Source organism: Lycorma delicatula, chromosome 12, assembly GCF_047948215.1.
Source record: "Lycorma delicatula isolate Av1 chromosome 12, ASM4794821v1, whole genome shotgun sequence".
Taxonomy (NCBI): domain Eukaryota; kingdom Metazoa; phylum Arthropoda; class Insecta; order Hemiptera; family Fulgoridae; genus Lycorma; species Lycorma delicatula.
In genome coordinates, this window is record NC_134466.1 from 8,413,349 (window position 1) to 8,434,128 (window position 20,780).

A 20,780-nucleotide genomic window follows, 5' to 3' on the forward strand; every position below is an offset into this window, starting at 1 on the left:
TTTTAGTAAAGGTAACAGGCCGTTTAACAATCGTCTTTTATAATTCTGCCTGCTGACACGCAATAAACACACGTCGTTCCGCGAGTCGATTATAAGATGGTTTTCTTACGGTACGTCGTTCCGCGAGAAAAGTTACCGGACCGATGTTTGGAATGCACGGGAACGAAAGAGCTCGGTTAATCGTTCTCATGGTTTGACGGTCGGCTCCAGTCCAGTAAGTATAGGAATATAAATACTCCGGGAAAGATCGGCTGAAATGAGTTCTGCGAAATGAGTGCAGGCGAGAGGTTATGATGCGAATCTGCGAGGTCACCAAACAGGCGAATTTCTAGTGTGAATTAAATTCGACGCGATTAAGGTGACGTCACAAGTAATTCTAGTGTGGACAGTACCTGTAAACGAGAAACGGTTCGGTAATTGTTGGACTAAGTGAAAGAGATAATGTATTAATTTCATTCGTATATTGTTAGGGTAGTTTTATTAGTGAACAACAAAGGTTTTAGCAGCTAAACAACTTTATAATTGTCTTATCTATTGTACTGAAAAATTCTAAATCGTTGTTAATACAAGACCTAACGTATTAATAACGGTCATGTTAATGTCTGAATTATATTTAACTACCTGTAAATAACTCCTGACGATTACTTTAAGTTCTCTTTTATAAGTAATCGCTCTTATTATTATTATTATTAAAATAGGCATTCATTATTATTATTATTGTTGTGATTACTGCGATCATTACTACTTGTTTAGTTATTATTGTCATTATTCTAATTATTACTGTGAGTTGTTTATTATTGCATTACTTTCAGTGTCACTCTCAATATCCTGATCAAGCCGCGACAATATTTTTCTACTCCTAATACTTCAAAACGTAAAGAAAATTCATTTTCACCTCCTCCCCCCACCACAATGCAAACAAAAATAAAATACAAGCATTAAATTAAAAAAAAACAAAAAACAAAAACGGGGTCAACTCTAATCGCTTTGTTTCTGCTCTACATAACAAAGCTATTTTACTACAAACCTAAAAAACAACTTTTTTCGACACAGAATTTTGCGTTTTACGTCGGGTACCAAAAGAATTACTGCAGTTACAGTTATTCGACCTGTTTTATCCTATTTGCCGGCTCAGATTACATAAACAACCACCAGCTTTACCCCTTAATTTGGGTCCCAAAACTTACAGTAGGGCTTCTTTATATTAGAGTTGAAATGCGCTAGCCGTAACTGCAAAACAAAGCGTTTCCAGATCTATATTTATACGAACGTTTTTCATTATTTTCACCCGTAAAACATGTTCTGTAATTTTGTCAGTTTCTTCGCGAGATCCCATTTACACGAGGCGATCGAGTAATTTATCGTTCACGTTTACCAGTGTTGATCTGTAAATTAACCGTGGACTGTAAACTAACGACCGAACAACATGTTTTTATATAGCAAAGTTGGTGGAAGACCGACAAAAATGGAGATAAAGTCGTTCAGCAATTTGTAGAAAAATTTCCTCAAACATCAGCACCGTCCAGACAATCGATCTAAAACCCAAATAAACGACTTGAGACAACCGGAAGCGTACATCATTTGCCAAGGAACGTGAGACCTATAACCGCTGCAAGTGAAGATAATTAAACAACCGTTGCCGAATCGGTTATTCAGAGCTCAAAGAAATCTGCCGAGTTGAATATTTTTCGCAGCAGTGCGCATCGTATTTTGAAAGCGTTGAAATCAAAAGGTTTTCGTCCAAAGTTTAATAGATGATGACTTCGACAGACGTCTTGAGTTCTGCGAACGGTTTGAAATACGACTTTCGAAATCGCATTTTGTGGACGGATGAAGCTTTCTTTAAACTAAACGGTTGTATCGATCGACATAACTGTGTGTACTTCTTCTTCTTTTTCCTGTTTATCCTCCAGTAACTACCGTTTAGATAATACTTCAGAGGATGAATGAGGATGATATGTATGAGTGTAAATGAAGTGTAGTCTTGTACATTCTCAGTTCGACCGTTCCTGAGATGTGTGGTTAATTGAAACCCAACCACCAAAGAACACCGGTATCCACGATCTAGTATTCAAATCCGTGTAAAAATAACTAGCTTTACTAGGACTTGAACGCTGGAACTCTCGACTTCCAAATCAGCTGATTTGGGAAGACGCGTTCACCACTAGACCAACCCGGTGGGTTATAACTGTGTGTACTAGAGCGAGACAAATCCACCCGAAGTACTCGAGCAAGAACTAAATGTTCCAGACATCAGCGTGCGGGCTGGTGTACATACCGGTGGCATTGTCATTCCGTACTTTTTTAACAGCACTGTAAGTGGTGATTCTTACCTCGAAATGTTGTAAGAAATAGTTTTACCCGAACTGCAAAATAATCCTTTGTTTGAAAATATTATTTTAATTTGGCGACAAGACGGTGCACCACCGCATTACAGTTTATCGGTAAGAAAATGTATCGGCAGCAACTTTGACGGGTGGAACGGAAGACGCGGTTCAAAAGACTAGATCGTGATATCTGACACCGTTACACTTTTCAGTTTGGGGAATTTTGAAAAATCATGTTTTCTCTCATAAGCCTAGAAATTTGAAACGGTCGAGGCAAGTAACGGATGATGAATTTGAACTGTTAAACGCAAAGATTTGTTTAAAAAAAACCGCTGTGAAAAATGTACTGGAGTACATAGGCAGCTTTTTGAGCAATTCTGATATAATTTAAAAAAATGTATAATATATTTTACTACGTATAAAAAATCTGATGTGTATACCGCATGACTTCCTTGTACGCCTATTAAATATATTACGCCTATATTAAATATACACATTTTTTTTATATTTTTTTTTTATGAAAAGTAACATTTTATTTCAATAATAACTTCTGATATTTTATCTTTTTTTATTGTTATTATTATTATTCTTAATCGTAATTTTTTTTTATGATCGCAAGTTAATAATTATTAATATATCAATATATTTAAACAAAAGAAAATATATAAAAAAAAGGAGAAGAGGTCTGATTCGAACCGATGTGCCTTCGCCTTGTAAGATCCAAATATTCCATTAATTAAAATTTCATTTGGCTATACTCTGGAACCTACGAAAATAAGTACCAGTTACGATATATCGTTGAAAAGCTCTCAACGAGGGCTTATTACTGCTTTTAAGAAAAAGTCCAAAATCCATTTTTTTTTTTTGATCATTTTTGGACACTTTTGGTTCAGTCGATTGCAACCAAAAGGGGAGGGGCACAACTAGATGTTACAACAGTCCTAAATCAAAAATTTGAACATCCGTTTTTGTTGGATTCGGTTCGTCTTGGAACACCCAAACGGTTGATTGTCGCTCAGTTTCCGGCTCGTACGAATATATCAAAGTTTCGTCGCCTGTTACGATGTCGTATACGGATCTTACATTTCCTAGGTCGAAGCTTTTGAGCGTTTCCTTACACCTATCGACACGAGCTTGTTTTTGAGCTTCGGTCAAATCATGCGGAATCCATCGGCGACAGATCTTTTTTACAATGAAATGTTCGCGTAAACTCACATATACTGTAGTCTTCGATATGTTTAAGGAAGCCTCTATCTCGCGGTAAGTCACACGCCGATTCTCTTCGATCGTGTTGCGCGCAGCATCTATGTTTTTTGGAACAAGAACCGATTTTTCTCGACCTTCACGAAAATCATCGCTGACGGGAGCACGACCGCGACGAAATTTTGCAAACAGATTGAAAATAGTCTTTTCTGATAGCGATTCGAGGCGTTGTTGTCGACGAAAACCTACACGTGAAATTACAAATTTTTCGTAAAACTGTTCTTTTTTACAAAGCTCACCGTAAGCAAAATATTCGGCCGATTTCTGAGCTGTCCCTGTCGTAACAATAAAAAAAAATCAAATTTTATAACAATAGTAATGTCGCATCTAGCGACATAAATAGCAATATCTAGCGGTCTTTGTAAAAATTTAAAAGGCGATTTCCGTAACAGAGTAATAAATTTTTCAAAAAAATTAAACTACTTTAAAAAAACATTCTCCCGCCCCGACCAGCCATCATCCCCAAACTGTGCCAACACACCGCGAACGAACAATTTCGCGAGAAAAAATCTATTATTAGCGCTAGTTAATTAAATTATAATTAAGTAATTTATAGTTAATTAAAAAAACATTAATTTACCTAAATTATTATGTTTTTAAATCCATCGATAAGTAAAGAAAAACTTCAATTTTTCTTTTAATTCGACTATTTTAAATGGAACTCAAATAAAAAACAAACAAGCAATTAATGAATAATTTGTTTTTAATTTGGCCTTGAGTGTAAAACTTTAAAATTTAAATTCGAATTAAAAAAATACATTTAGACTTCTCTACTTTTTTCGTACATTAAAACAGTAATCTTACTTTTTCATTCGTTCTGCATGGAACTTGTGAGAAAAATGTGATTTTTTTTGTTGATAAAACAAATTGTTATTTTATTTTTTAAAAATTATTATTATTTTATAAAAAATAATTAGCACGTCTAATCATTTAAACGTAATATTGTCTAGAAGGAAAAAGGAAAAGTAAACATATTAATATAGTACATACATAATTAACATGACCTCAATTCATTTAAACAAAGGAGAAAAACAATAATTATCATATTTTAACTTATAAACAAAACCGATAAAGAGTAACTAATAATTGTTAACGGGTGTTATTTAAATTAAACTGTCCGCCAATTCCTTCACAGAATATACCCTTAATATTCTTAGCGTTAAACAAAAAAATTAGTAATCCCTTTGTAATTTATTAAAGATAAAACCAGGTCGTGGATACGGTGTTCTTTGGTGGTTGGGTTTCAATTAACCACACATCTCAGGAATGGTCGAACTGAGAATGTATAAGACTACACTTCATTTACACTCAAACATATCATCCTCATTCATTCTCTGAAGAATTATTTAAACGGTAGTTACCGGAGGCTAAACAGGAAAAAAGAGAGAGGTAAATACCAAAATAAGATAATTAAAATATATTATATTACACGATAATTATTAAATAAGTTTAGTCTATTAATAATTATTAAAAATAAACACAACTGTTGAACCGATTTTCAAGTAATTTTCAAAATAAAAGTAAAAAATTAAAAACAGAAAATCCTTCACCTCGGGTAATATATTCGTTTGATTTTGTTCTATATGTAGTTATATAATATATATATATATATATATATATATACATATGTAGCATATATGGACTTCATTTAGCAACGTCTTCCCTGAAAATTGCAAAATGCAACCCCACAATCGTTATTATATTATGCTGATATAGAGACGGAGATAAAAATCTTAAACCTTATCAAGAAATAGAGTTACAAATATTAAATTAAACGTTGCTATTGTACTTGAAATAAGTTTTGAACAGTTGAAAGATAAATCACACTATACGTTTCATAACATTACTCGCATTATTATTATTATTTTGTTCACAACAAATACAGTAATAATACTCACAATCACTAACTTTTTTAATTAAATATTTATATATACAGGGTCATTCACGGGAACCGGATGTTTTTGAAGTGGGTTGTACTCGAGCCGTGGACGCTAGACCAACGCCTGTACGCGTATGACAGTTTTGTGCGAAATGACGAATCCGTAACTGCTGTTCAGCGAGATTTCCGCCGTCAGTTTAATATCCACCGTAATGCAAGTGTCCCTTCTCGTAACACAATATTGCGACGGGTAAACAACCTTCGAACAAGCGGTTCAATATTGAAGAAAAAACCACCGGGTCCCCGATGAACCGCTAGCACTCCGGTGAACATCGAACGAGTAAGGGAAGCCTTTGTCAGAAGCCCACACCGCTCTATTCAGAAGCATTCAGCAGCGATTCAAACGAGTACAAGTACGGTAAGACGATTTCTGCATACAGACCTGCATTTCCATCCTTACAAGATAGCCGTCATGCAGCAGTTAAACGAGCAAGATTTCACGCAGCGATTACAATTTTGTCTACAAATGCTTACCATTTTTGAAGAAAATGAAAATTTGTTATCGTTAATGAGTGACCAAGCCCATTTTCATCTGAATGGCTTCGTCAACAAACAGAATTGCCGGTATCGGGCAGAAAGAAACCCACATGAGCTTTACGAGAGACCACTTCATAGACCAAAGGTGACTGTCTGGTGTGCAATAGGAAAGGTCGGTGTTATTGGACCATATTTTTTTAAAGAAAATGACGCTGCCGTAACTGTAACAGCTGATCGTTAAATTGGGATGTAAAAACGTTTTTCATCCCTGAGTTATGAAACCGGGGAATCGATTTTCAAAATGTGTTATTCCAGCAGGATGGAGCTACAGCACATACAGCGAGGGCGACGATGGCTGTTCTCCGTAACTTGTTTCCGGGACGGATCGTTTCCAGATTCGGCGACATTCCTTGGCCCCCTCGGTCCCCCGACTTGAGTAGTTGTGATTTTTTTCTGCGGGGGTTTCTGAAATCGCGTGTGTACGGCAATAAACCGCGTACATTGGAGGACCTAAAGATTGCAATTCGTCATCATGTCACCCAGATTGATGTAGACATGCTGCAAAGAATTGAGGCCAGTTACCGTGAAAGGCTACAACAATGTATTGCACAAAATGGACATCACTTGCCGGACATAATTTTTCGTTCACGAGTAAGTAACAAATGCTTTGATTTAACAAGTGTTTCAGTACCAATAAAACTTTTTTAAAGTAAATATTCAATTTTTTATGATTATTTTAAAAACATCCGGTTCCCGTGAATGACCTTGTATATATATATATATATATATATATATAAGATGTCCCGCGAAGAAACGGAGAAACTTTAACAAGGCTATTGTAATACAAACCTTGTTTTTTGACACAGAATTTTGTGTTTTACGTCGGATATCTTAAAAACTATTGGAGTTACAGTTCTGCGACCTATTTTATCTTATTTCCCGGCTCAAATAAGAAACAATGACCTCTACTCCTTAATTTGGGTCGCAAAAATCGCAGTAGGGTTTTTTTTTTATTAGAAGACCTGAAATCTAGCCGTAACTGGAAAACAAAGCGTTTCCAGACCTATGCTTATATAAACTTTTTTCATTATTTTCTCACCGGCAGAACGTATCCTGAACGGAGCAGAAGTTGCTCCGTTTTTTCGTGGGACATTTTGTACATATATAATGGATAACTTTTATGAAGATTAATTTACTTTTTGCTTTTACAGAATCATTTTAACAATAAACTTAACGGAAAATATGATATTAACACAAAAAAATCCAAAAACGCGTAGAAAAATACACGTCATTTATTTAAATAGTAATGTCGCGATCAATTATCTTCAACGTAAATGAGATCTGAATAAAAATCCAAAATTAAATAAATTTAAGAAACCGGCGTGAAGATTATGCAAGTGTTAGTATATTACTAAAAGTAAATAATAAATACCCATGAACTGCAGGAACGTCAATGCAATGAGACGACGCTCTTTTCCGGTCACCAATATCAGCAAGACGAGCAAAATCCGTGTCTTGATCCATTAATCTGGCAGATTTCCGAGATTCTAAAAGACGAACTTCGTCTATCCGCTTTTTTAGTTCTAGCGGACCCTAGAAAAAAATTATTCATTAAAATCAAAATCATTATTTAAGAATTAATCATAAACACTAAGGACTAAATTAAAAAAGAAAGAAAGCAGAATGATGTGGACACCACATCACTTCCTTGTAAGCCTATTAAATTACATATACATTTTTTTTTAATGAAAAATACATCAAATTTTATTTAATTAATAACTTTTGATGTTTTTTCAATTTTTTTATTGTTATTATTGAATTATTATTTATTGTATTATTTTTTTTTGCAATCATAGGTTAATAATTATTATTAAATCTATACGTATTAAGCAAATAGTATAGAAGAAGCCAGAATACAAATAACAAGTATAGAAGAACTTGAGAATAAAACTGGACTTAAAATTTCTTACGAAAAGACTAAAATGATTGCTATAGATCCTTTAGTTATTAATTCTGTGAATATTAATGGCAGCAAAGTAGAACTTGTAGAAAAATTTAAATATCTTGGAGAGATCATTACTTGTAATCGTAACGAAAAACAAAATCGGACCGAAAGACTTAATAAATTATTTAAAGCGCTACAAGTAACCGAAAATATTTACGACAAAAAATCGCTCTCGATTAACACTAAAATTAGACGTTACAAAACCGCGGATAAACCGGTAATTACTTATGCGAGCGAGACTTTATTTAGATTAAATCAGAAAAATAGGGCTGAACCTTTGCTTAAAGTCGAACTCAGGATTCTTAGAACCTGCATAAACAAAAAATATAAACATGAAAATCGGTACAGATTATCGCCTAATAAATTTCTGTACGAAAACTTGCAATCCTTAATCGATACTATGAAAAAGAAGCGAATTTCTTTCCAAACCTAAAAGTTTTTCTGTTTACGAGTCTCCATCTTTGCTAGTAGCGCTGTCAAACCGGAAAATAGGGAATCGATTTACGGTCATACAGTTACCTAAAACTGCGCGTGTTCGTCTTTAATTCTAGCCTTAGATCAACGCTGTACATTTCATCGAAGAGATGTTATAACAGACAGAATATCATCGTGCCGGTATTGTTAAATTGTAACCGGTCCGGCTTGGCCTCGAATCGACAACCTTCAACACGTGAAGGTAATCGTCACTCACCACCCTGACATACAAATTTACGGCTTAATCAAATCTGTTTTTCCCTATTAAAAAATTTTTATTTTACCGGAAAATCAGTTGAATATACTTAAAAGATCGAACCCGTAATTATGTAGCAGAATAAATTTACGGTAAATTCTTCGATTAAATTTCTTCTTAAGTGCATTACGGGTAGATCGATACCAAAAATGATTTTTTTTTCGAAAATGTTGTTTATTTTCATTAATATGTCGATATTTTAAATCGTGCAAGATTAGATCGCTAGGTTATAGGTTATCTGATCCACCGGGTTGGTGTAGCGGTGTAGTGTCTTCGCAAATTAGCCGATTTCGAAGTCGAGAGTTCCAACGTTCAAATCCTAGTAAAGGCAATTACTTTTATACGGATTTGATATTAGATCGTGAATACCGGTGTTCTTTGGCGGTCGGCTTCCAATTAACCACACATCTCAGAGACGGTCGACCTGAGACCGTATAAGACTAAACTTATACATATCATCCTCATTCATCCTCTGAAGTAATACCTGACGGTGATTACCGGAGGCTAACGGGGGAATAAAAAAGGTTATTAGGTTATCTACCGATATATTAAATTTTAGCAGTGAAAAATACAATAAGGGATAACCACCGATTAATACTGTGGAAAAATAACTACACGTGAAAAAGGTTACCTAAGATTTCTTTTATCGGGCAGGGATAATTTACGATGGGAGTGTTATTATAAAATTATCACTACCCGTTTAAATAAACCAAAAAGTTTTTGAAATTCAAAAAGCGGTAGTTTTTATAAATTTCTGCTCCCCATCTCCAAAATTCAATTCCAAGAATCTTTTTTTTTATTTTTGCACGTTTACTACATTAAATTCCAAAATTTTTACATTTTTTACTACGTTAAATACCGAAATTTCAAAATTCTAAAAAGTAACAAAAGTGCATTTTTTTGAGGGTGGGGATGAATTATGATGAAATTTGATTATAACATTTTTATAAAAAGTTTATTATTTTAACTTTGAATAACATTAAAAGTTTAAATAAACCGAAAACTATTTTTAAATTTTAAAAATTTTTACTTTTTTTAAACATATGCACGCATGTACTGAGATTAAAATAAAGCGGGGTTATGTTTGTAAAAATTTGAGAAAATCGTCCGCAAAACTTTAAAAACAAATTACCCCGATACACAAGTCTCTGTACACAATTTCACGAAAATCGCTTTATCAGATCGAAAGTTATTTAACTTCATACACGTACGTATGAACATTACCGCCTTTTGTTTTTTATTTTTTCGGGGTCCCCGGGTCATGAAAATCGAGATAATAATATGTAACGTAAGTCGAGAAATGAAAAAAAACCGTACCCCATTTTTGAGTGATTATCACTTTCCTTCGAGCAGCATAGCTCTAGAATTCTGATGTCGGCAAAATAAAAAATGTTTTTCTTTTTCTTTTTTTTTTATGAAAGAACGGACACCAGCAGCTACGATTAGCTCGGTGGAAATCGGTACCGATTTCCACCTGGATTTCCTGGATTCGAATCCGGGACCTCCGAACAAAATGCCGAGACGCTAACTACTCGGCCGACCCAATACATTCTAATTTTCTTCAAAACAATAAATTAAAAAGATATTGAATATTATATATATATATATATAATAATGTTTTACTGGTTAGTTTTGTTATACAACTTTTAAATTTATTAAATACTTCTTAATATGCGTGGGGACTACAAAAAATAGTGCCCGTAACAAAAAATCCTTTGCACAAACCTTAAACCTCAGAAATTTCAGACATTATAAAAGCGAGAAGAAAAAAGAAATAACATTAAAAGAATACCGTTGAGCGTGAGTTAAGGCTCGCTTAAATGTGAGAACATTTGTTTTTTCTAGCGTAATAACTATTACATCGAATTATCATGCGATCAATATAAAAATGAGGGAAAAAATTGTTCAATGTTTAAACTTTTTTTTGTAAACGTTGCGATTTTTTTTAATCCATCAATTTTCCACGTTATACGGAAGAAACGTACATCAAGACTTCCAGAACCTTTACTAGGAAAAGATTATATATATGTAATACAGAATGTTTTATAAAAAAATAATGCTTCAAACTAAATGCGAAATAAAAATAAACATATTACACAGCACGAATTTAGAATCTGCTTTTTTTTCATCGGTTCGAAATAAAAGGAAACTGTTTTAACAGAGAATACTATTAATATAGAATGTCTAACAAAGAAAACGAAAGATATTTTAGGACACATTCTATAAATAAAAATCAAGATAAACTTACGTACTCGTATAAACATACACACAGATACGGCACTACCGGTTATAATTTGCGATACATTTCCTCCTAATTTCTCCTTCGAGGATAAAATGAAGCCGTATTTAAATTCTTTAGCTTAAACTGACATCTAAATTTGACGGTTTCATATGAAGTTTGTGTAAAACATTTAATAAAATTTCCAGACCTAATTTTTAATAATTTTTTAAGAAAATTATTATAAAATAATAAAAACGGGTCTTTTCTGTTTCCCCCCGCAACGGTTTTTTTTTACATTACCAATTAGGCATTAGTATTTTATCTTTAAAGGTCAAGTAATTCCGTTACTAAAACTCTACAGGCAAAAATTACTGGCTACTTTTTCGGAAACAGACAACCACTTTTTTTTTCCAAATCTGTGGATATTCGCAGACAAATTATAAATATAATCTAACCAAACTTAGCCTACACTCGCTAATCTTTGCTTGCTAGTCAAAGTTAGCGATAGTTCGATTCAACGCCTTTCAGCTTTGATTCGATTTCATTAACTAAGCGAAACGATAACTTCACAGCGCAATAACTAGACGTAAACCGATTACAGACAGCAAAACCACCAACGTCTAGTAATATTGTGCTAAGTGTATCCAGACGTAGCGATTAAACGTACGTAACGTAAAAAAATATCGTAGCGGGGAAAACAGAAAGGCTCCAAAAAAATCGTATCGTAAATATGATTTTTCTAGCTCTGATGTTCGAAAACTTTCTTAAATTGGTAGTAGTTAACAAATAAAAGTTGTAGAAAATTCTATGAAGATCTACGCGACTGATGTGAAAGAAATTTTTAATTTTATTAAAAAACGGTCCAAAATATCGTAGAAAAATAGAATTATTAAAATTTTATTACATCGAAATAAAAATCAATTCGTTTTTGAAAAACGTCAAGAAACAAAATAAATTTACCGCAAGATCGACCTACGTTTAACGGTAAAACTCGTCAACGGTAAATCGCTGATTTCGAAGTCGAGAGTTCTAACGTTCAAATCTTAATAAATTTAGTCGCTTTTATTCGGATTTGAATACTAGATCGCGGATACCAGCGTTGTTTGGCGATCGGGTTTCAATTAACCACACATCTCAGAACGGTCCTCTCTCTCTTTTTCTGTTTAGCGTCTGGAACCACCGTAAAATATTACTTAGAGGATGATATGTATGAATGAAGTGCAATTATGAAGTAGAGTGTACGTACGTAAATGAAATACAGTCTTGTACAGTCTTAAGTCGACCGTTCCTGAGATGTGCGGTTAATTGAAAGCCGACCGCCAAGGAACAACGGTATCCACGATCTAGTATTCAAATCCCAATAAAATCGACTAAATTTATTAGGATTTGTACCTTAGAACTCTCGACTTCGAAATCAGCTGATTTGCGACGACGAGTACACCTCTAGATCGGCCCGACGGGACAGAACGGTCGATCTGAGAATGTACAAGACTACATACACCTCATTTACATTCATACATATCATGCTCATTCATCCTCTGAAGTAATGTTTTACGGCGGTTCCAGAGGCTAAACAGAAACAAAAAGAAAAGACGTCTTAGGAACGGTCGGCCTAAGTCTGTTGAAGATTACATTTTTACCGGTACATCTACCCGGATATTGATGAGTCACTCGCTAACGACTTTATTTTTGAGATGAAGGGCGTCGATTGCTTTGGTAATTTTGCTTTATGAGAATGAAAATTTGTAATGTATGAAAAACACCACGCCTAATCGGGATTCGAATCCGGGACCTGCGGATGAAAGGCTGAGACCGCTACCATTTCACCGCTAAGATCGGCACTTTAATTGTTGATGCGACTATAAATTAATTTGAAAGCGTAAACAGAAAGAAAAATTAAATAAAGCGGCAGATTAATAGACGTTAAAAATAAACCGACTCTTTACGAACCGAATTTTTTTCTTTATTTTCACTTCCAGAACTTCTCTTGAAATTTTTTCCATTTCGTTTTGAAATATCTTACGTAATTTTTTTTTAAATCTTATAGAATTTTTTTATAATTTATTCTAAAGGATATAAAACAATAATAAAATTCAGAATTTTGGATAACTCAGCATTCGACGCGGAATTTAATAAAAATCTAAATACGCTGTATAATTAAGAAAAAAAATTACAATAGATTTTGCTTTATATCAATTCCCAATTTAATCTATATTTAAAAAATAAACATATGTAATACAAGAAGAATATTGCTTAATTTTTTTTTTTTTTTAGAATGTACTAATATCAGATAAACTACAGATATAAGAATTGCAAAAGGGGGTCAATTATTGGTTAGACAATCTACCAATCATCTCTTAGATTACATTACTATATATATATTCCTGACTATACGCTTCTAGAATAACTATTGTAGCGAATAAAATAGGTTTTGTTATTTTATTTTTATTATTATTATGAACTCTTTTAACTGAAGGAACCTGTAGCATGGAATGCAGGGAAAGTTGCCGCTTTCTCCTCTCAATAAACTAAGTAACACTTCTCTTTAAATTCACTTCCTAATGTTTTAAAATGTTCCTTTCACTAACGTAAGTACTATATATGTTTACATTTCTACCCGACACTTGTTCATTTCTGTATATAAATCATACGTTCTTTTCTTGAATTCAGGAAACAACAAACAGATACAACCGAAAGACTTGAATTTGGTGAAAGCGGCTCATCGTTTTCTTCTTCTTCATCGTAATTATTTTTCATCATCAGGTTAATTTATTATTTTTTGCTATTAAAAAAAAGTCCGTTTTCACTTCTCATCGATTAAACAAAAAAATTAAAAAGAAATTTTTTTTTATAAAATTAAAAAATACTCTGCTTTATATAAAAAAAATTCTTCAATTAGTAAAATATTTCTAAAATACCGGTTTTACATATTTTTCCTTTTTTTAATTTATTTATATAGTTTACCGAAAAGCCAACTGGGATGGTCTATCGGTTAACTCGTCGTCGCAAATCAGTTGTTTAGCAGCTGATTTTTAAATTCCAAGATTCTAAAATTCAAATAAAAGTTAGTCGCTTTTATACGGATTTGAATAATGCCGGTATACTTTGGTGGTCGGGGTTCAATTAACCGCATCTTCAAGAACAGTCGGCCTAAGTCTATATAAGACTACACCTTATTTACACATATTATCCACTTCTCATTGGTCCGCGCGGGGGGGGGGGGGGTTGCCTATTGTTCACTAATTGAATAGACTGTAACGTACTATATATTAGCAAAAAAATATTAGACGATGCGCAACCTACCGACCTTCACACGACTCTATCAGCGGGTCGTTGGCAGTACCATACTTGACGGTGTCGATTTAACATTACAAATTCATAGCTGGGACATACAATTCAGTCCCTCACCGTACGGTAAAGGGGTGGCAGGTATAGCGATGGAGTGGGAGACGTCTCTGTTACTACTCTGCGAAAAAGTGATTTTTGACTGGTTTTTTGGCTAAATTTAATGGACTGGGCAAATGGAAACGTAAGTGGTATGGACAACCGACTAGTGTGTAAAGTTTGATGAATTTTGGATTTGGATTAACCAATTTATTAGAGTTTTTTATAAATTTATAAATTTTGAGTTGAGAAGTGATTTTATTGAGTTTATCCGGTCTTTTCTGGGCTGTTAAGGAGCAGTAACAGTTATAAACAGTGGACGAGTGAGTAAAAAACTTAAGTATAGTTAAGTCTATTTAACATTTAGGTTATACTAGTATAGTAGTGAAAGGAGAAATTTTTCAAAGTCAATCGACAAGCAAAGGCTTGCTGGTGACGTCACTGGCAAAAGTAGTAAACAAGGACTTAGAATAGTTTGAGTTAAATTTTTCACATAGCTGAATTTTTCTGTCCTAGAGTGGCACTCACAAGGGCAATCCTTTTTCATCTACGATTCCTATAGTTTTCAAGATATCTCAAAAATTCCAACAGATCTTTACGTTTCATACCCTTTCCGATCTCCTGAACCCCTCCAATTTTTATCCCCCCAAATTTTGGGGTCATAAATTTTACCTCCCCCGACCCCCCCAAAAAAAGATTGGACTCCTGCCAATCTTTTGGGAGGACTCCTGCCCGAGTGGGGTGTTGTTAGACTCGGGATTAGGCCCTGAGTCCAACGCAGCATCATGCGTCGACGTGGATCGCTTCCACAAGAAGATAGGCCATCGCAAACACCTGGAACGTCAAAAGGGACTAATGTAAAGAAAGACTACAACTGTAGAGACAGTTCCCATGGAAACTGGTAATGTTGAATCTGGAAGTTCTCAAGATAAGAAAAATTGGAAGCAGGTTGAGGAGAGAGTGGCAAAACGGGTGAGAGCGGGCTCTTCGGAGGAAGAGGAAGAAGCCCCCCCAACGCTCAAAAAGGTTTCATACAAACTTGGACAGATAATAGCATAACTTAGACAGAACTTAGGAAAGACAAGTGCGATTGCTATGAAGGCACATGAAAGGGACTTAACACAGATACACAAAGACCTACAGAGGATAAGCGAAGAGACTATAGATATGAATGATATCGGAACTCAGACCGAGGGGCACTATCGAGTAGAAATGACTGACATACTTGATCAGGATTTAACTGATGAGCAACTGTTAGACAGACTCCCTGCTAGATGGTCTAATTGGGTGATGAGCCGACTCACCCAGGTCGACACAGTAAAACCTGGAGGGGACAATTGTTATTTTGTGGACATAGCAAATATTAAAACTAACAGCCAATTTGCAGAGGCTAGTCCTGGAGCGATGGTGCTCCAGGACTCAACAATATTGGAGGATAAAAATATTGCAACTACGGGAACTAAATACACAGTGTTGTATGATTCCAGTAAAGGAGATAGGGCCATAGCGACCCATATTTTAAGAGCGTTAAGGAGGGTAGTGGGGAAATCGGAGTCATAAGTTTTCGTAGTCCCCACTGGCCCGGCTAGCATGATAATCAAGAAGATCATTATATATACAATGAGAAAGGGGAAGACCCTGCTTAGGATGTTTCTGCCCAACCCGGAGCAGCAGGCTAGGGCAAGATCTAGATCGACCTCGACAAGAAGAGGGACTCCACCTGTCGCAGATAGCAAGACTGTTGTGGTAAAAGCACAAGGCAAAACATATGCGGATCTGGTGAGGACAATGAAGGAAAAAATTAGTATGGAAGAGGCAGGTGAGGTCCTTTCCATAAGGAAGGGCAGAGCCAGGAGGTGGAGGTACGAATCAAGGGATCGCAAAAAGCGGGGGAGTTCACCTCGCTGCTTAAAAACAGAGCTGATGACCTACAAGTAGATGTGCGTACGAGAGGTGACCTCAGAACGGTGGTACATATCAAAGACATGGAATATGACACTACTGAGTAAGACCTAAAAATGGCACTTGAGAAAGTACTAGGAGGAGAGGAGAGCTACCAAATAACATCAATTAGGGACGCGTCAGGCGATACAAAAAACGCTACTGTTATAACCACCCACATGGGGGCAATTGAACTTGTGGCCTCACGACTTAAAGTGGGTTGGGTCAGCTGCAGAACGTATATTCGCACGGAAAATGAAAAGTGTTTCAGAGGCCAGGATATGGCAGACGGGAATGCACGGGTCCAGACAGGTATCTATCTGTGCTTTAATTGCGGGGAGCAAGGCCATACTATAAAAGACTGTCGCAAAGCTTCTAAGTGTCTCGATTGCAACAGCCAGACACATCGAACCGGTAGTCCCGAGTTGCAACAAGAGGAATGATTAAAGTACTGTTACTCAACTACAATAGGAGTCGACTATCTAATGACATGGTCGAGGAAATAGCTACACGGGGGGAATACGATTTCATCGTCGCCACAGAACCTAATGTTTATTCTACGACTAAGCGTCAATGGATCTCAGGTAGGATTGGGGAAGTGGCCATTAGGCGAATCGTAAACAACTGGGACTATGGCCTGTATAGTAGAGAAGAAGGAATTATTGATGTGGAACTTAGTGATACGATTTTGGCAGGCGTATATATTAGCCCCAATATCACGATAGAATTATTTCAAGACAGAATATTTAGTTTGCAACGAATCGTAATGCTGGCCAGGAAGAAGGTGGGGACTTCAACTGTAAGACAATGGCAGCTTTTTTTTTCCTACATCCAATTAAGTATACTCGGCCCAGAGACGTGTTTTTTGACTCTAAGGCGGTCTTCCCGCCCACCGGTTTTACACCCGGCACGGCAGGTCAACCGCCCCGGTACTAGATCTTTTCTTGCCTGGCTCTAATTCCCGCCGACGAGGGCAAAGCCCGGCTATGCCGATCCCCACCCCCGCCGACAGAAACCGGGTCTCGGTCTTTATGCCGTTTGCCTCAAACCAGCGCGACCAGCACAAGGAGCGCGCGCACCCACCCCCAAAACCAGCCACGCCGGCCGGGTCTAGGGCTTTTAATTTTATCCCCGCGAAATCTCCCCGGCGTCCCCGTCCCCTCACTGAAACCTGCACGCCAGGGCATACAGGCTCTCAGAGACGGGGCTGTCCACCTATCCCTATTAACGATTGAACCTAACGATTCCTTCGTCGCGCCTCCTCTTCCTTAGTGCGAAGAACCGTACCGGCGAAATTGTTAAAAACGTTCCAGTTCTGCTCCCTCCTTAGCGACCACTCTACTATGTTATTCGTGTTCAGGTTATTGACTGCTATGAATTGTCTGTATTGTGCCCATCTTCGGCATTCGAACATCGTATGTTCTGCGTCGTCCACCTCCTGGCAGTAGTCGCAGTTGGGTGTGTCTCTCTTGCCGAATCTTTTTAAATAGTAACCAAAACATCCATGACCCGAAATCATCTGTGTTATGTAAAAGTTCACCTCGCCATGTTGGCGATCCAGCTATGCGTCCAAATCACTTATTAACCTTCTGGTCCAAGCCGCAGCGTTAGTCTGTGCCCATACTTCCTTCCACCACTGTCGGGTCATCGCCTCGGTCTCAGCTCTACTACACCCTTCCGCTCTCGTTTTCCTGCTCTTGATCTGAAGTTCTATCGGCGGGACCGACGCAAGCACACATATAGCTTCATATGACAGAGTACGATACCCTGCCTCCACTCCCAACAATGCCGTTCTGTGCATTCTTCGCAGTTTATCCTTGTTTCTTTGTATCCTGATTGCATCAGCCCAAATCGGCGCCGCGTATAACGCCGCAGACGCAATCAGTTTCCGTTTGGAGGCCCTCGGTACTGTGTGTTCCACGAATAATCTTCTGATGGCTTTTATGGTGAGCCCTACTTTTTTGCACACATTTTCTATATGCCCACAAAATTTGAGACTTTTATCTATTGTCACCCCTAGGTATTTTGTATCCTTGACCTCAGTTATAACCTCTCCACGGATCACGACCCGAACGCCGCGCAGTCTTCTCCAACCCGTGAAGAGGATACACTTGCTTTTTGCCGGGGACACCTCCATGTTGTTGTTTCGGAGCACCCGGTCGTAAAAGATGTTCCATAGCAAGGGGCCTAACACAGACCCCTGCGGAACTCCACCGAAGACCGGAAATCTCACCACCCCCTCCAAAGTGCGAACCTCCGTCCATCTCAGACAGATAGCAGTCAACCTGGTTTAGCAAGTGGTCACTAACATTCATTTCTCTGAGCGCCGCTACAATGGCCGTCCACGGTTCCGAGCCAAACGCATTTTTGATATCTAACTGGACCATCAATGGGATCCTTCTGCTCAATCAATGGGATCCTCCAAGTACCGCTCCGTACCTCCGCCGCCCAGCTAACCACCCTGTTTATCGCATCCAGTGTCGAACGGCCCTTACGGAATCCATATTGCTCCAAATGTAGGCTTCCGTTTAGGTCCAGCTCCTCTTGGATCCTGGTAGCAAGAAGTCTCTCAGCAACCTTACCCATATTATTTATGAGGCTGATAGGACGGTACTCGCAAACGCCTGGGTTTGTATTCGGTTTGGGAAGAAAAACCGTTCTGGCCTCCTTCCAGCATTGAGGGAAAGTGCGGTGTTGCAGCCCATAACTCAAAATGTCCGTATTCTCCCACGGTACTATTCTGGCCAGGCCTTTAATGACCGCTGCCGGAACTCCATCTGGGCCCGGACTCTTCTTGTTATTTATCTTGTTAATTGCGGCAATCACCTCATCCTGTGCGAACCTGCCACGTTCGCACAAGACTGCCTCCCGTTTTATCTCCTCCTCCCGTGGGAAAAGTACGGACATCTGGCGCGCCGCTTCGTCCTCGTTCAGCGCAGGCACTCGCCTCCCCAATCGCTTCATTACTATTTGGAAGGCTCGCCCCCACGGGTCAGCATCGAGCTCACTACACAGTTCCCTCCACTTAGATCTCTTGACGTTCTTAATCAGGTAGTTCAACGTTTTACGTATTACGGAGGAAATATCTAAAATCCCAAGCAATGCTGTAAGACACCATCCAGTTTACTGGTGGAATGGTGAAATTGCTGATCAAAGGGATGAAATGCAGCGTTGTAAGAGGAGGGCGCAGCGTCTAAGGATGCATGGAGGTATTACAGACGAAAGTGAAAGGGCTATGGGAGCTTATAGGGCGGCTAGTAAAAAATTAAATTATTTAATTAAGAGAGAAAAAACTAAGTGGAGGGAACTGTGCGGCGAATTAGATGCAGATCCATGGGGGCGTGCGTTTCAAATTATTACAAAGCGTTTGGGGAGACACCTGACTATGTTAAGTGGTGAAGAAGCTGCACGACAGACGTCGGTCCTCTTTCCTCGGGAGGAAACAGACAGAGAGGAGACCATCCAGTGTGAACGTGGCAGGTTTACACAGGATGAATTGGTTGCTGCTGTTAACAAACTGAATAATAAGAAGAGTCCAGGCCCGGACGGAGTCCCGGCAGCAGTGATCAAAGGGTTGACCAGGCTGGTGCCGTGGGAGATGAGCGATATCATGAGTTTTGGCCTGCAGTAACGCACGTTCCCTCTGTGCTGGAAAGAAACTAGGACATTTTTCTTGCCTAAACCGGGTTCGGGTCATAATGGCGGCGAGTACCGCCCTATTAGCCTTATTAATAACGTAGGCAAGGTCGCGGAGAGACTGGTGGCCAATAGGCTCCTGGAAGAACTTAGCAATAATGCGTACCTGCACGATGAACAATATGGTTTCAGGAAGGGTCGATCAACCGTAGATGCCATTAACAGGGTGGTAAATTGTGGAAGTGGAGTACGCCAAGGGACCTGGAGGACTATACCGTTAATGATCCAACTCGATATTAAAAACGCATTTGGCACGGTACCATGGTCGGCAATTACAGGAGCACTAAGGACCATGAATATCAGCAATTACCTAATAAATCAGATACATTGCTACCTAAGCGATAGATGGACGGAGGTTAATAGTCTTGATGGTACTGGAAGGTTCCAGGTATTCGGCGGCGTCCCGCAGGGGTCAGTTTTGGGACCCCTGCTTTGGAATGTGTTCTATGACAGAGTATTCAGATTGAATTACCCCGACGGTGTCAAAATAGTTGCATACGCGGATGACATAGCCATTCTAATTGAGGATAGAGAAATTGATGTCGTCGAGGAGAATGCTAACTTGTCCCTCCGGATAATAGATGAGTGGCTGAGAGATCACGATATGGAGGTGTCCCGAACGAAAAGTAAGTGCATCCTATTTACGGGTACGAGGAAGCTTAGAGAGGTCAACGTTGCGATTCGTGGGGAAGATGTAACGGAGGTAAAAAGTACTAAGTACTTAGGCGTGGTTCTGGATAAGAATCTCAAATTTAGTGGACATATTGAGATGATTTGCAAATGAGTGGTGCCCACCA

At 37.7% G+C, this 20,780-nt stretch overlaps 1 protein-coding gene across 2 annotated transcripts in view; it reads right to left on the reverse strand.

Annotated features, from left to right (window-relative positions):
- LOC142332945 (zinc finger protein 395-like) overlaps nt 1–20,780 on the reverse strand; it is a 256,769-nt gene that overhangs the window by 164,301 nt on the left and 71,688 nt on the right. For both annotated transcript variants that reach the window (XM_075379665.1, XM_075379664.1), the window contains exon 3: nt 7,439–7,599. In XM_075379665.1, coding sequence (XP_075235780.1) covers nt 7,439–7,599 — 161 coding nt within the window. The remainder of the gene's footprint in view (nt 1–7,438; nt 7,600–20,780) is intronic.